This window comes from Felis catus, chromosome C1 (assembly GCF_018350175.1).
Source record: "Felis catus isolate Fca126 chromosome C1, F.catus_Fca126_mat1.0, whole genome shotgun sequence".
Classification (NCBI taxonomy): domain Eukaryota; kingdom Metazoa; phylum Chordata; class Mammalia; order Carnivora; family Felidae; genus Felis; species Felis catus.
In genome coordinates, this window is record NC_058375.1 from 20,421,099 (window position 1) to 20,437,500 (window position 16,402).

General features: G+C 51.7%; 1 protein-coding gene across 5 annotated transcripts in view; it reads left to right on the forward strand.

Annotated features, from left to right (window-relative positions):
* Window positions 1-15,128, forward strand: part of WDTC1 (WD and tetratricopeptide repeats 1) — a 66,454-nt gene extending 51,326 nt beyond the window's left edge. For 3 of the 5 annotated variants that reach the window (XM_023258354.2, XM_023258357.2, XM_023258355.2), the window contains 10 exons: window positions 339-521; window positions 1,480-1,574; window positions 1,984-2,099; window positions 3,561-3,636; window positions 4,248-4,356; window positions 5,390-5,563; window positions 8,627-8,862; window positions 10,434-10,614; window positions 11,565-11,757; window positions 13,096-15,128. In XM_023258354.2, the coding sequence (XP_023114122.1) occupies window positions 339-521; window positions 1,480-1,574; window positions 1,984-2,099; window positions 3,561-3,636; window positions 4,248-4,356; window positions 5,390-5,563; window positions 8,627-8,862; window positions 10,434-10,614; window positions 11,565-11,757; window positions 13,096-13,293 (1,561 nt within the window). In that variant the 3' untranslated portion in view covers window positions 13,294-15,128. Of the gene's footprint in view, window positions 1-338; window positions 522-1,479; window positions 1,575-1,983; window positions 2,100-3,560; window positions 3,637-4,247; window positions 4,357-5,389; window positions 5,564-8,626; window positions 8,863-10,433; window positions 10,650-11,564; window positions 11,758-13,095 lie in introns of all 5 variants that reach the window. The other 2 variants (XM_045035363.1, XM_023258359.2) reach the window with 2 other exon arrangements.
* Window positions 15,129-16,402: the final 1,274 nt, after the last annotated feature.

Below are 16,402 nucleotides of genomic sequence, written 5' to 3' on the forward strand. Positions count from 1 at the left end.
ACACTTAGGGACACAAGACACAAATCATTTTCTCAATGTTAGAATCAGTAGAAATAGTACTTAATGGCAATATCACTGATTTCTGTAAAAAAAAAAAAAATACAGTAGTATTCACCTTAAGTAGTTATATGAAAAATAAAACAGATTGTGTGAGAAGCCTATTTCAGGTGCCTGGCACACAGTGAGCACTCAGGAAATGGGGGTGGTTTTTTTACATTCTTATTATTTATGAACAGGTCAAAGCCCTTCCCAGTTCCTTTGTATAACAAAGCCTTGGCTTCTCCCCTGCCTCACAGGAGGACCCAATCCCCATCCCCTAACACTGTCCTCTCTCACAGCCAGTATGACCTTCGGGAGAACAGCAAACACTCGGAGGTGCTGATTGACCTGACAGAATACTGTGGCCAGCTGGTGGAGGCCAAGTGCCTCACCGTCAACCCCCAGGACAACAACTGCCTGGCAGTAGGGGCCAGTGGGCCTTTTGTGAGGCTCTATGACATTCGCATGATCCATAACCACAGGTATGAATAGTTCAGCCTCCTGTGGGCAAGTCCGTGGGAACTTGCTGCCCCTGTCCCTCATTGCCATGACCTCTTCTTTTTTGAAGTGGGTTTTTAAAATTCTGTTATTTTTTTTAATGTTTATTTTTGAGAGAGAGAGTGCGGGAGGAGCGGGGGGGGGGAGGTTGGGGGGGGACAGAGGATCTGAAGCGGGCTCTGGGCTGACAGCAGAGAGCCCAACTCAGGGGCTCGAACTCACAAACCGTGAGATCATGACCTGAGCTGAAGTCAGATGCTTAACTGACTGAGCCACCAGGTGCCCCTTAAATTTTGTGATTAAAAAAAAATTTAATCCATGCTTGTTTTGGAAAATATGGAAAGTATAATAAACTACAAATGATCCATTACCTAAAAGAAATCACTGTGTATATTTTCTGCTTGTTCTTTTACTATGAGTATTTGTACAGAGTTATAATCTTGTACATGTAATTTCTTTTTTGCACATGTAATTTTATTCTTTTTTTTTTTTTTTTTTAACAAAAGTAGAATATACCCCGAACCTCCACAGAAGTCCCAGACCTGAACAGCTCCACCAGCGTGGGTTTTCAATGGACTTCTGGGACAGGGGCAGGGACATCTGGCCTGCTTTACTTTCATTTGTGGGTTTGGGCAACCACTGCTGCTCCTCACACACTACCTGACTTGGAGCGGGACTTAAACCTTAGCTTCCTTATCTATAAAATGAGGATGATAGGGTGGTCATGAGGACCAAGACAATGGACAGGACCTACTTGTAAAGCACTGTAATGTATGTGTGCATGGCTATCTAGCTGATGGACCTTTAGGGTTGCTGAGGTAAGGAAGCTAAGGGTACCTCCTTTCAGTGATACAAATTTAGGTTTTCCTATAGGGAGTATGGTCTGGTCTAGCCAGGGGTATGCCTAGGGCTTATAACCTATATGGTTTGTCTTCCCACCAGGAAGAGCATGAAGCAGAGCCCTTCAGCAGGTGTCCACACCTTCTGTGACCGACAGAAGCCCCTTCCAGATGGCGCAGCCCAGTATTACGTGGCAGGTAGGGCTCAGCCCAGCTCTGGCCCCAAGTTCTTGGCCGGGTGCTGACTCTTTCTGGGGTGGTGCAAAGAGACAACATGGCATGGTGGTCAAGAGCATGGGTTTTAGAGTAAGGCAGATTCAGGCTTTAATCCTGACTGCCATTTACCAGCCATCCTGTGACCTTTGGCAAATTACTTACCCTTGATGAGTCTTCATTTCTTTTCCATAGAATGGAGTCATAATGATTAAATGAGATAAAGTATATAAAGTAGTTGGCCTAGTGCACATAGTAAATGCTCAACACATGTAGCTGCTTTTATGATGAAGATAATTGCTATCGTTATTGACATGTTGGCCTCACACAACTCCCTGCTCCTCTTGGGGGAAACGAGGAGTCTCACATTGGGGTAACTGAGCTTTTCCCACAGGACACCTGCCAGTGAAGCTGCCTGATTACAACAACCGTCTGAGAGTGCTGGTTGCCACCTATGTGACCTTCAGCCCCAATGGCACAGAGCTGCTGGTCAATATGGGAGGGGAGCAGGTATGTGTGGCTGCCCAAGCTGGCTCTGCCCCCACCAACCCAAATTCAGCATCCAGGGCTTGTACCTACCTCACTTCCACTGCCATGAGGCAGACAAGAAGCACCTACCTTATGGTAAATGGCTTTACAGTGAAATATAGGAGCAGCGTGGCATCATTGGAATTCCCAGGAGGTGCCCTGGCTTTGTCTTTTTCTTGAGCATAGCTTTAGAACTGACAGACCCGTCTTCAAATGCTGGCCTTCTGTGTGCTATGACTTTGAACAAGTCTCTTCATTTTTCTGAGCCTCAGTTTCCTCATCCTCTATTTTCCTAGGAGGAAACCCTGGGGCTGAGAGCATGCAGCCAGCCTGTGGTTTAAGGCCAGCTTTAGGGGTGTTTTTTGATAATGGCAGGTTACTAAACCCTCTATTTGCATGTTCTCAATCAGGATATTTAGTAAGCCTTGCATAAATCCACTTATTCTACAAATACTCACTGAGCACTTACTCTGAGACCGGCATTATTATAAACATGAAGGAGACAAATGTGAAATATGATCCATCCCAAGTTGACAAGGCAGACAGAGCACGTGAACCAGCTAATGACATTACAAGGCAAGGTGGATTACGTACAAGAGGAACGGGATGGAGAATAGTCGAGCATCTGAGCTCAGAATACGGCTCTGACTTCAGACTGCTGAGCCATCACCTGGCCTAACGGTAGCATAAGGATGAGTAGGGAGGCATCTAGCAGAGTGGTTTGGAGCCAGACAGACTTGGTTTTATGTCCTGACTATGCCACTTACTGCTTTTATGGCCCTGGGTAAATAAACTCGGAGCCCGTATTTCTTCATCTATAAAGGGGGTGATAATAATAGTACTTCTTAGGGCGCCTGGCTGGCTCAGTGGGAAGAGCACGTGACTCTTGATCCTCAGGGTCATGAGTTCAAGTCTCATGTTGAGTGTAGAGATCACTAAAAAAAATAAACACACTTAAAAAAATAATAGTACCTCTTTAGGGGGTTGTTTCTAGGATGAAATGAGGTAAGTCATATAAAACACTTAGCAGAGCTCCTAAAGCAAAGTAAGAATTCACTAAACATTAGATAATAGAGATAATGTTTATTGAGAGAAGTAAGTAGCAGTGTTACTTTGGGCAAATGGCTTCCCTTCTCTGAGACTTCAGTTTTCCCATGTGTAAAGTGAGATCTTTGGCTTTGTGACTTCTGAGAACCTTTCCAACTTAAACATGTGATTCTAATTAATGACAGTGTTTTAAGCAGTCCACCCTACAGGCCAGGAACCAGGAGAATTTTCCTGCCTGAGGTTTGCCCCATAGGAACCCCTCCAGGCCTTGCTTGATGGTTCCGTGCTCAATACTTACTATATTCCTGAGAGCCACCAACCCCCAAAGCCTTGCTTTGGGCCAGCCACATTCTTACCTCACAGCCGCCATCTCTTTTCTTAACCCTTCCACTCTAGGTCTATTTGTTTGACCTGACTTACAAGCAACGGCCATACACCTTCCTCTTGCCTAGAAAATGCCACTCCTCAGGGGGTAAGTTCTCCCTTGGGTTAGGGGTATCTCTGCTGGGGAGCTTGAATGTGGGCCACTTCTGCTGCGGAGGCTGCCCCTTCCCTTGTGCTGTGGCTGTGATCCTCCAAAAGGAGTAGTTTCTGTGAAAGAACACTCTGTACAGTAAGAAGGAAGATAACAGTAGGTCAGAGAGATCTGTCAAAGGGGTTTGCATCACAGCCCTTTTCACTTCTCTCTGAAAAACAGTTTCTTTCCGTGGCTTTTCTCTTGAAGACGTGTAGTAGTTGCCCTTCTTTCTTGTCCTGAATGAGTTTCCTCACTGACTCCTTCCTAGGGCCTCCAGTTGGTTTGGAAACCTCTTCACCCCCCACTCCCTCCAACCACCCCCAGCTAAGGGTAATGCCAAGTTGAAGCTGTGTCCCTCTCCAACCAGCAGAGGGCGCACAGGCTTTTCCCTATGCTCTTGCCTGCCTGCCTGTCTGTCAGAACTTACTTTCTGGGAATGGATCTTACCTGGGAGGATGGCCCATAGTGGAACCATCAGATTCTGTGATGGAAGCTGGAGGGCTGCTGAAAAGAAATGAGGACCTCTTCCTGAGTTGTTGCTGTTACTTTCTCCCCACCCCTGCCAGAAGTTCAGAATGGCAAGATGTCCACCAATGGTGTATCCAACGGCGTGTCCAATGGCCTGCACCTTCACAGCAATGGCTTCCGGCTGCCAGAGAGTAGGGGACATGTCAGGTGAGTCCAGCCTGACTTGTTCAGCCCCCCAATCCCAATTACACCTTATGGTACATACCTTACAATGTAATTTGGAGGGAGGAGCATGTCCTGTAAACCGTCCATCCAGGCACATACCTCACAGTCTGGGAACTGAAACAAGGGATGTAATGGAGTATATCTGGAGTGTGGCTAATGGTTCCAGTACCTCTGCTACCTGGTAGGATCCCAGTCACACTCAGACTGAAGCTCCAGTCCCTGGGTATCAGTAGTTAGGTCAGGACCCAGGAGCCCAGCTACCTCTTAGTACTGAGCTCCCTCTTAAAGGTGTTAAACACAGAGGGGCCTCCCCCCATTATATTTTTCTTCATCCCATACCATCTCTTGGCCTCTATTCACTGCCAGGCCCTATACTGGGCTTTGGATACAGGTGTGCTCAAATCCTCTAAACTTTGAAAGAAATAGAAGTCTCTGTTGAGAGATCCATGGGAGGGGCTTGGGTGGTCAGCTACTATCATGCCCAGGAGTTTGATTAAGAATTACCTTTGGGGGGGTGCCTGGCTAGCTCAGTTGGTAGAGAATGAAACTCTTGATCTTAAGGTTGTAAGTTTGAACTCCACATTGGGCATAGAATTTACTGAAAAATGAAATCTTAAAAAAAAGGAAAATCACTTTTGGGGCACATGGCTGGCTTAGTCAGTGGAGCATGCAACTCTTGATCTTGGGGTCATGAGTTCGAGCCCCACATTGGGCACAGAGTTTACTTAAAAAAAAAAAACAAAAAAAAAAACAAAAAAAACAATTGCCTTTAACCTGTCCATGACAGCTTCATTTCTGTCCCTCTGTTTTTTCACTGGTTCAGAGTATCTGGAATTGTGCCTATTACCTATTGCAGGAACCTAGGCCAAGGATAAGAGTGGTCCCCTCTTCTAGATGACAGTGCAGATCCCAGGGGTCAAGACAATATGGGTGGCCCTCAGGCAGGGCTTCAGACTTCCTGAGAGGCTGCTTGGACCCTCTTTGGCTGGCCTGACTTGGCTCTCCTTCACCACAGCCCCCAGGTAGAGCTGCCCCCATACTTGGAGCGCGTGAAACAGCAAGCCAACGAGGCCTTTGCCTGCCAGCAGTGGACCCAGGCCATTCAGCTTTACAGCAAGGCTGTGCAGCGGGCCCCTCACAACGCCATGCTCTATGGGAACCGAGCTGCTGCCTACATGAAGCGCAAGTGGTGAGTGGGCCTGAGCCAGGACGAGGGATGAAGGCAGAGGACCTGATGGAACCAAGTTCCTGAGGCCTCCAGGGAAGGTGGCAGTGGCATCCTGCTGCCCCTTAGGGCTTTTTTAGGCTGTTTTCTAACTCCCACCTCCAGACTAGAAGTCAAGAAGTCTCACAGTGACGTGAAACATGTCCACAAGTAGCTTCAATGTGGTGCTTTGTTATAAAGTGATGCGGCCACTGGGCAAGTAGAACTTGAGAGAATGGTTAATCCCAGCTGTTAGATAATTGGGCCTTGAATTGGACTATGAAGGTGCAGTAGAATCTTGCTAGATAGAAAAGAGGCATTTGGTGAATTCAGTTGGTATCAGTCTCAAATGATTCTGTAGCCCCTTGACCTTGGGCTTGCTTTCCTGTGCTCTTAGACCATTGGACCAAGACACACAAGATACCAGGGATCTGAAGCTGGCTGTGGGTCATGTTGGGTCATAGTGGCTGGTGGTAAAGGAGTGGGTCCATATCCTGAAGAACCTGCTATCTTTGGAGACCATCAGGGCTCCCAGCCCTTCTGCCTACGGCACCAGCAGGCAAGCAGGCAGGCAGACCCCACCCCCCAGCCGGGGCCAGGACTGAAGATGGATAGAGCTGGGCCCACAGCCATTTCTGCTCCGTCTGGCATCCGTCGGCTCTGCCCAGACAGACAGGCCAGCTGGTGTGCCATCGTCTGGCTGCGACTAGGCAGGCCAGAGAGGGAAGCTTAAGAAACCCACCCAAGTCAGCAGGATGGTAGATAGGGGTTTGGGAAGATGCTACCCCCACAGGCCTTAGCCCAGGCATCAAGAGTTTGCCAAGTGCTCAGATGGCAACCCAACCCAGGAGGTGATGGTTTGGGGGCCATCCTAAGGTGTTTTGCCTCTCTGTCCCAGGAACTGAGTAGAATGCGGTGTCCTCATCCAGGCTTTATGCCGAGAGCTGTTTCACTCCTACATTCTTGCTAAGGGAGGCTGATGACTTCCCAATCCATGGGTGCCCTCGACATGTTCTCTGAGCTCCCACTGTGTGCTAGGTACTAGGGACACAGAGTTCCTCACTTTGAGTTCCTGTGCTCCAGAGTGCCCAGCCTCTGGACCGAGGACAAAGACATGATTATGGTTCATCATCATCGAAGAAGCAATAAGCCTTTGAGTGGTCAGGTGAAGTGCCATGGGCATTAAGACAAGTTAGGTCACTTTAGCTGGGGTCAGGGAAGTGTCAGGAAGATGAGGAGTCTGATGGGCTTTAAGTGTGGGCAGGCTTAGGCAAGGAGATGAAGAGGAGGAGGGGATTATGGGGGAAAGACATTCCCAGGGAGATGAATGGTGTGAACAAAGGCATGGGGGTGGGGGCCTGACTGAAGAGCTTGTTTGCAGAACAACAAATCCATTTGGCTGGAGCAGAGGGTTCTGGAAGGGACTGGCAGGAGATGAGTCTGTGAGGTAGCCTGGGGCCGGCCTGGGAAGAACTTGGAATGCAGAGCGGTGGCGTTTTGGCCTGGATTCAGTGGGATGATGGGCAGCTACTGAAGAGTTTTGAGCAGGAGAGGGATGTGCTGAGGGCTGTCCTTTCAGGGAGATTGATCTGGCAGTGAGTCTGGATGGGTGAGCCCTGGGGCCAGCCTGCTCTCTCTCCATCCCCACATGCCTGCCAGTGACCCCTAGAATGTCACATTCTGTCCCAGGCCAGTCTCTCCAGGGCTGCCATCTGCTCCTGGATGCAGTGGGAGCTGTCACCCTCCGGCTCCTGGTTGGTCTCTGTCTGGCTCTCTCCAGGAGCTCTGAGGGGCACTTTGCAGGTGGCAGTTGGATTTCCAAACAGTCCCTCCTCCTTCATCACAGCCAGTCGTTCTGACGCAGGCCATGCCTTCAAAGCACTTTGTCCCCTGCCTCCTCCCACACTGGTGAGCTGCTTGTTCCTGCTGCCAGGGCTGGATGCTCCCTCTGGTGCTGTAGGAGAGGAGTCAGGAGGACATTTCCCCTGTTGGGCATGCTTTGGCCCTGTGCCGGCGGGTTGTGAGCTGTGCTTTGGTGGAAGGAGCATCAACTCTGGGGAGTGCTGCTAGGCCCACCTCAGCCCAGCAGAAAAAAAAAAAAAAAAAAAAAAAAAGGAAAAAAAAAAAGCTGCCAAAGGAGAAGTGGCCCCTGTGACCGGTCTGGCTCTCCAAATGAGAGGTGGGAACAGATGAGAGGTGCTGCGGGGAGTGTACCCTATATTCTGGCATGGAGTGGGAGAGTGGGGGCTTTCTTTTGACCCGTCCCTGCTTGCTCTCCCCCCAAAACCATCCCCACTTCCCTTTATCCATGCTTTGGGAGGTGGAAGAAGTGAGTGGAGACGATTTGGAGCTCCTGGTGTGCATACCCCCCTTTACCATCAGCTTCCAGAGAGCTGACTCTGCCAGTCTGTCAGGCCCCATCCTTCAGCCCCGGGAGGTAGAGGCCACAGCTGCTGTGGATCAGTCAGCCAGGACAGAGGGGGGTCTGGCTGAGGGCTTGCTGCCTGCTGGTCAGACCCCGAGTCCCCAGCCTGGCACTTCTGGCTTCTCCAGACCACAGAACTGTCCTTGAGAGCCCCCTGCCTTGGCCATGGCTTTGAAGACCAGCCGGGGGGATTTGAGGAGGTGGTTGGAGAAAGAGAGAAGGAGGGCTTGGGGAGCCTGAGGTGGGCAAGATGCCAGGCCTTCTGCTGCAGAGCTGCGGGTGCCTGGGGTGAGCCAGTGAGCAGTTGCACTCTGTGCCCAGCAGAGGGCAGCCTGGCACTGTTTTTTTTTGTTTTTCTCCCCACACATACCCCCTCCCCCCTCCCCCTTCCCTTTCCCCCATCCCCCTCTTAGACTTCAAGATTCCTGACTTATCTCCTTAATATACTGTGTCTCCTGGGGAGCAAAGCCTGGGCTGAGCCAGGGTTCTCTTCATTCCCAAGTACCCTTATCCTGAGATCTGTCAGAGGTGGACTGAGGTGGCCACAGAAAGCAGGGGAGACTGAGTGGACTCCTGATTGCCATGCAGCCCCACCTCCAAGCCACATTCCCCTGCCTTCCCAGGGATGGTGACCACTACGATGCCCTGAGGGACTGCCTCAAGGCCATCTCCCTAAACCCATGCCACCTGAAGGCACACTTCCGCCTGGCCCGCTGCCTCTTTGAGCTCAAGTATGTGGCTGAGGCCCTGGAGTGCCTGGATGACTTCAAAGGGAAGTTCCCGGAGCAGGCCCACAGCAGCGCTTGTGATGCATTGGGCCGCGACATCACAGCAGCCCTCTTCTCCAAAAATGATGGTGGTGAGTGGGCACTGGGGAGAGGGTGCTGTTCCTCTATTTGAGGTGCTACATGACATCTGGAGAGGACATGGTTCTGAGATCAGCGAGGCCTGGATTCAGTTGCTAATTCAGAAACCATGTGACTGTGGGATAGTCACTTAGTCTCTTTGAGACTCAGGTTTTTCATCTGTAAAGGGAGAGTGATCGCACCTCCCATTCAGAGTTTCTGTTGAGGATTAGCAATAGCACGTTTCAAACACCTTGTGTAATGCCCGGGACTCAAGACAGGAGTAAGTTGAGCCCAATCAGGCCGTGTGGCTCCAGCTGGGCATTCTCACCTGCTCACAGACAGGGCCTTGGCTGTCCTGTTGGTCAGCTGAATAAGGGGCAGCAACTGGGGCTTGCACTCGTTCCAGTTTGCATGCTTGCGGCAGAGGCAGCAGTACAGGGCGACAGAAATGCTTCACACATGGGGTGTGGAACCTCGGGCTCCAACCTCAGCTCTGCCAAGTGGTAACCATGTGATCTTGGGTGAAGCACAGCCTCTCTGAACACACTGCCTTTACCTGCACGGAGAGCATTTGAAGCCCTGTCCAGCTCACCTCAGTAGCATTGGAGAGTGAGCTGGGGATTTGTGGGATTTGTGCTCTGGAGGCAGACATGGATCCTCACTTCTCTCCTTATGCAGTTTACTAACCGTGGGATTGATTCACTTGTTTGAATAGTTACCAAGTATCTACCTTGTGCCAGGCATTGTGCTGGGTCTTGGGAGTACAGCTGTGAACAAGTCAGATGGTATTTCTGTATTAAGGAATTCACAGCTCTAGTGAAGGAACCAAGTGATGAAGGAGAAACGGTGTGATACGTGCCATGGGGGCCTGATGTGGTATAGGTGTATGGGGTAGGACTTGATGGAAGGCTGGGATTCTAGGGGAGGAGACATTTAAGCTGAGCTCTCAAGGATGAGGAGGAAGAGGTAACTGGATACAAAGTGTAGCTGTGGGAGGTCAAGAATTCCTGGCCTAGGGACCAGACATGCAAAGGCCCCGAGGCAGGCAGAATCAAGGTACTTTTAAGGCACGAGAAAACTGGTGTTTTTTTTTGTTTGTTTTTTTTGTTTGTTTGTTTGTTTGTTTTTTAACCCAAGGCACTTAACTGATCAGTGCCTCAGCTGGGATCCATGATAACTTGTCTTTCAGTGGGTCAGGGTTTGGACCGTACTGCCTTCAGAGCTATGGATCTGTTTAGAAAAACCACCCCCTCAAGGCTCTCTCGGAAGTGCTTCACCTTCCCCTCCCTGCCTCTCACCTCCACAGAAACAGAAAGCATGGGTCTATGCATTCTTGGGGCTTCTAGACATTATTCAGGGACCTGAGCCAAGGCCCTCCTAGCATCATAGGTCACCTCTTGAACATCCTCAAGGGCTGGGTCCAAAGATGCTTCTTCCTCAGAGTCATTCCCAGTTTTCCAGATAGGTTTAGGCAGGTAGCCCTACATTGCTAGCACCTGGGCTGAAAACAGGGCCGGGGTGGAGACAAATGGGGGAGGGGAGAGAGGGACAGGCTTCACCTTTCCTTGCTCTCTGCCTCCAGAAGAGAAGAAGGGAGCTGGTGGTGGCGGTGGCGGCCCCGTCCGCCTCCGCAGCACAAGCCGCAAGGACTCCATCTCGGAGGATGAGATGGTGCTGCGGGAACGAAGCTACGACTACCAGTTCCGATACTGTGGCCACTGCAACACCACCACGGATATCAAGGAGGCCAATTTCTTTGGCAGGTCCGAGGCCCTGAAGAGAAGGAGGGCACAGCCTGGTTGGCAACAGGAGGTTGAAGGGGGTGTGGGGGCATAATGCTTTTAAAAAAATTCTCAAATCCCAGCTCTGCCTCTATATCCTTGATCAAATGGCTTCACAACTCTGTGGGCCTCAGCCTCTTCGTCTACAAAATGAAACCAACCATCCCCGCTCATGGGGCCATAATGAGGATTAATGAGGTAATCCATAAGGTACCCAACGAGGGGCCTAGACAATGCCTTTAGCCCCCACCTCCTCCTCCTCTGTCTCCATGTGCTGGAGCTTGGTTTCTTTATGTGGATGCTTGGTGCTTCCCTCTGCTGAGGCTATGAGGCAAGAGCCTCAGAAGCTGGTAGTCTAGGCACAGTTGTCTTCTCAGGACTGTGCCCCAGGTACTGAGGGACGTAGCCTGTGTCACATCAGACCCTGTCACCCCCAACCCTCCTTTTAGATGGTGTACTTTCTTAGGGTAGGTGAGACACTTGAATGTCAAGAACCTCTCCATCAAGATCCCTTCTAAGTGTCACCGGTGTGTGGGGGGCAGACGTACTGTAGGATCAGGATACTGGACCCCGAAAGCCGAGGACTGCTGAGGGAAGGCTTAGACAAGAGTGTTCCCAGAGACCTAAGAGATGCAAGATCTGATCCAGCACACGAGGAGCTTATAATGTACTTTGAGGGAGAGTATCTTGGGGGGTCCCAAGCAGTCCCTGATCCTGAGTTTAAGAGACTAGCTGGACAGCGACTGGAGCTCTGTAGTATGGAAAGGATTACCATGTGTATGGGAGTTCTAAGTCAAGTGAGGACCCCAGAGTTTGGGGGGCTCAGCAGCTCCAGACCTCCCTGCTCCCCCTTGCCCTAAGCCACACAGCCTCTACTTGAGGCTGTAGGGCGGTACCCCACCTGACCTCCCTGCCCTTTGCCCCTCTGCCAGCAACGCTCAGTACATCGTCAGTGGCTCTGACGATGGCTCCTTCTTCATCTGGGAAAAGGAGACCACCAACCTGGTCCGCGTACTCCAGGGGGACGAGTCCATCGTCAACTGCCTGCAGCCACACCCCAGCTACTGCTTCCTGGCCACCAGCGGCATTGACCCTGTTGTGCGGCTCTGGAACCCCCGGCCAGAGGTGAGGGTGTAGAGAAGATGGCCAGAACTAGACAGGGAAGAAGGTTGGGTTGGAGCCTGTGCAAGGCCCTCAGCTGAGCCTGGGAGGGCTGGGAAAGGACATGAGTCACCCAAAGGCTAGGAGCTCTTACCAAAGGGCTCAACACCATGTCAAGGTGGGAGCCATCAAGTTCTGAAAGTGCCAAATATAGTGGCAGCTCCAGGAGCAGGAGTTGGCTCCTGGTTTCTGGGGTCATATCCCTGAATGAGCTGAGAAGATGAGACTCACAGGAAACAGTAACCAAGGACAGGGATGCGGGAGGGTCGGGAGGGTACCAGAGCTCCGGCACCATCTCATGAGAGCATGAAAGCAGTACCTCAGAGGCTCCCTGGGTACCCTGCCCTTCCTATACCACTGTGTTGTGTCCCCCAGAAGCTGGGCAAAGCCAGTCCCTTAGTTACATGAGAAGTGTGCGGGCTTTGGCATCTGGTGAGCCTAAGTTTGAATCCTGGTCCCTTCACTCACTACCTGAGGGGCTGAACTACCTCTGACCAGGTTTTTATCGTCCACGTTGGAATGGGAATGACAGCCCCACCTCAAAAGGTTACTTTAAGGATAAAGTGATGCCTCCAGATGCAAAGTGTCCAGCCCACAGGAACACTTAGGATGGTGTGGTCCCCTCTACTCCCAGGGTGGGTAGTCAGGCAGGCTGGCCTGAGGCCTCTCCTGCCCTCTGTCCCACTTGCCTTCCCTTTCTAGCCAGAAAAACAGAAGTCAAGTGGTGCATCTAATTACAGAGGCAATTTACTGTGAATTTTAAAGAGAACTCTACAGGGGTTCTCCCATGAGGGGAGAGGAAAAGGATGAAGGGTTGTTGGGAGTGATGACAGACAAGAGTGGGGTGGAGGACACAGACAATGCCCCCATCCTGGGTATCTAGTATGCCCAGCAGACCCTGGTGTGAGTCCCTATTGTTTCCTGGTATGGGCCCCCCCCAATGTGTACCCTGATATGGGTATGCCCCCCCAGTATGTATCCCAGCATGTGCACCCCCCTCATGTATATGTTGTGTCCCCTCCCAGTTGTATATATTACCATGTGGCCCCCCATGTGTGTAACCCCCTGGTGTGTCCTCTCCCTCACATATATATCCTGGTGACCATGTGTCCTGTACTTACCCCAGTGTGTGCGTTCGCCTGCACCCATGTACACATAAGGGTGTATGTACAAATGGACACCCCTGTGCATCTCCTGCTCTGTACACCCCTCTCTGCATGTATTGCTGCAGCTGTGTGTGTGTGTTTCCCGACTTCCCCACACATCCATCCCAGGACTATGTGTGCCTTCCCCCCCCTCCAGAGTGAAGACCTCACAGGCCGAGTTGTGGAGGACATGGAGGGCGCTTCCCAGGCCAACCAGCGGCGCATGAATGCTGACCCGTTGGAGGTGATGCTGCTCAACATGGGCTACCGGATCACAGGCCTGAGCAGTGGGGGTGCTGGGGCCTCCGATGATGAGGACAGCTCCGAGGGCCAGGTTCAGTGCCGGCCCAGCTAGACCCTCCTGGCCTTGGTCCCCAGCGCCTGCTGCTGGCTGGACCCTCCACCATGGGCAGGAGGTCAGGGGGTTCTGTTTTGGTTTGTCCCCCCCCCCCCACATTTTTTTCATTTCCCTGTTTTGTTTGTTAGTTTGGCATTGGGGGTGGGGGGTTGCTACAACTTGCTGGCTTTCAGACTTTTGGGCAGATTGCCCCTTGACTGGACCCAGCTCTGAGCAGAAGAGCAGGAGGGGAAGCCCCTCCATATGCCCCCCACCCATATGCCCACTTCCACATCCCTGGAGGGCTCTGACCTGCCTCAGGCTGGGTGGGAGGCAAGGGCTGAAGCTGTCTTCAAGGACTGTCCTACCCTTCAGCTGGCGGCAGGAAGGGGAGTGGACTTCCAGTCTAAGGGCTGGCCTTGACCTGCTGCCACTCTTGCTCCTGCAGGCAAGGCTAGCTCCTCCATGGCTTCAGGGAAGGTTCTGAGAAAGGATGCCCCCCCCCCCTCCAGAACTCCCTTCACCCGCCACCCCCACCCTGTTTCAGGGTGGAAGCAGAAGGAAGGTGGGAGTCCTACAGTAGGCAAGGCCAGACCCCTGCCTGGGCACTAGAGCTTTCTCGCCCTTCTCCCAGTGCTAGCTCTGGACCCTGTGCCTGCTCTCACTGGCCATCTCTGGGGGCTTAGGGGGCTTAGCCTTTCCCAAGGGCCCTGGCAGAGGGTGGGGCACCACACCATCCCCTTCTGCGCTGCACTGCAACCACTCCCACTCCTCTTTCTGGGGGCTCCTTGGCCTCACTGTGACCTTTCTGCCAGAGCTCCCAGCCAGGCCTATTCTCTCTCGCTGAGGTGGCACTCTCTGCTAAGGGCCCTTTCTGCCCTCCCTCCCACCCCATGTGCTGAGCCGCCACAAAGACCAAAGAAGTGATGGCTTTTCTCTGTCCCCTGCTGCTCTTGGGGGTGGGGGAGGGAGAGGGGGTCTCCTGAGTCACTCAGATGGGAAAATCCGTAACTCAGCCCCCTCCCTCCTCAGCAGCCCCAAGCTTGACACTGGACAGCAGTCACCCCACCACTCACCAAGCATCTCTCTGCCCCCTTGGCTCTCAGCTGGGAGCTGCTCTCATAGTTGCTCAGCCTTCCTCCCTCTCCCTCCCTTTCCCCTCAGTGCTTACTTGGCTCCAGCCCTCCAGCTGCAGCCTCTGGGGAGCTGCAGCCTCCCTTCTTCCCTCCCTCCGTCCTTCCCTCCCTCCGCCTGGTCTCTGCCAGGTGCCTCCTCTCAGTCAGGCTTCAGAGCAGCCCTGGAGACAGGAGGGCCATGTTAAAAGCTTTTTCACAGTTTTAAGAAGACAGGGGAGGGGGGGTGAGGATAGTGGTGGGGGGTCTGGCACCATCTCGTCATTGCTTTAATCCCAGCAACACAGGTGGCAGCTTCTCCCCCTTCCTCCCCACCCAGCCCCTCTCCCGCCCTTCTCTTCTAGCTTGGTAATGAAGTATATTTATTGGTGAAGGAAACAGCTGCTGCTGCTTTTCCTGCTGCTGGGACTTGCTCCCCTGTCTCTTCTCCATGACCTTTCTCCAGCCAGGGAGGGGAAAGCAGGAGTACTGGGGCTGGGCCCTGGGGCCCAAAGACCAGCAGGGGCCCCTTTGCTTTCCTGTGTTGGAGCCACCTGCCATTTCCTCTCTCCGAGCCTCCCCCCCTCCCCCCCTCCCTCCCCCAGCCTGCCCAGCCTGGGCCCTGCAGTGTGGAGAGACACATAAGCCTTACTGTCCTCTGGGGGCAGGAGCCGAGCCTTTTTGTTGCTCCGCTCCCAGGAGAGTGAGGGTGACGCAATTGATTAAAACCATTTTGTTCTAGGTGTGGCTGCTGGCATTTGTGGGGTGCGAGGGGGTCTTGGGACCAAAGTGAGGGCACCTGATCCCTCACCTGTGTAGCTATGTGACTTTGAGTAACCATACCTCTCCTGGGTAGAATGAGACCTGCCTTGGAGGATCCCTGTGAAGCAGTGGCCACTCAGCCTAGCAGGGCGAAGCGCAGCAGAGCCTGGCACTGGTGGCTGTGAATTGCAATAATCACCTTTCACTCTCCGGGCTGTTTTCTCAACTCTAAAATAAGGAGGTGAAGTCTTAGTGGCTTTTCAGACTTCTAAAATCAGAACCCAAACCAGAAATACACATTTTACATTGTGACCCAAGATACCCATGCTTATTTGTATGTATATAATGAACATAAGTTTTATACAATAATGCTCATTACCCTTGCTACATGCAATATGTTCTATTTATCTTTCATATTTACTTTTCTATTTTATTAAGGAGAGGAAATGCTGGCCATAACCCACTAAATGGTTTCACAACCTACAATTTTTTTGTTTTTGTTTTTTTAAGATTTTATTTTTAAGTAATCTCTATACCCAATGTGGGTTCAAACCCACAACCCTGAGATTAAGAGTCGCATGCTCCACCAACTGAGCCAGCCAGGTACCCCTAACAACCTACAGTTTTGTGTGTTTTTTAAGTTTATTTACTTTGGAAAGAGAGAGCAAGTACGCACTAAGCCGGGAAGGAACAGAGAGGGAGAGACAGAATCCCAAGCAGGCTTGGGGCTGTCAGTGCAGAGCTTGGGGCTCCAATCCACAAACTGTGAGATCATGAGCTGAGCCAAGGACCAATAGTCAGATGCTCAACCAACTGAGCCACCCCTGGCGCCCTATACCCTACAATTTTTTGATGTGCTCTGGATTAGAGGATTTCTTAGACCAGATTCCCAAACTTTCTCAGTTCACAGCACTCACCCCAGCATTAGTGGCTCAGTAATTTTCCCATGGAGTCTCTAAACCAAAAGAAATACCTAACAGTTCAATTTATCAAGTAATTAAACCGAAATCACATTATAAGAATTTATGTCCTACCAAGTCAGTCATCATTTTAAAAAATAGTACATACCTTGAAAAAAAAATTAAAAAAAAAAGGGGGCGCCTGGGTGGCGCAGTCGGTTAAGCGTCCGACTTCAGCCAGGTCACGATCTCGCGGTCCGTGAGTTCGAGCCCCGCGTCGGGCTCTGGGCTGATGGCTCAGAGCCTGGAGCCTGTTTCCGATTCTGTGTCTCCCTCTCTCTCTGCCCCTCCCCC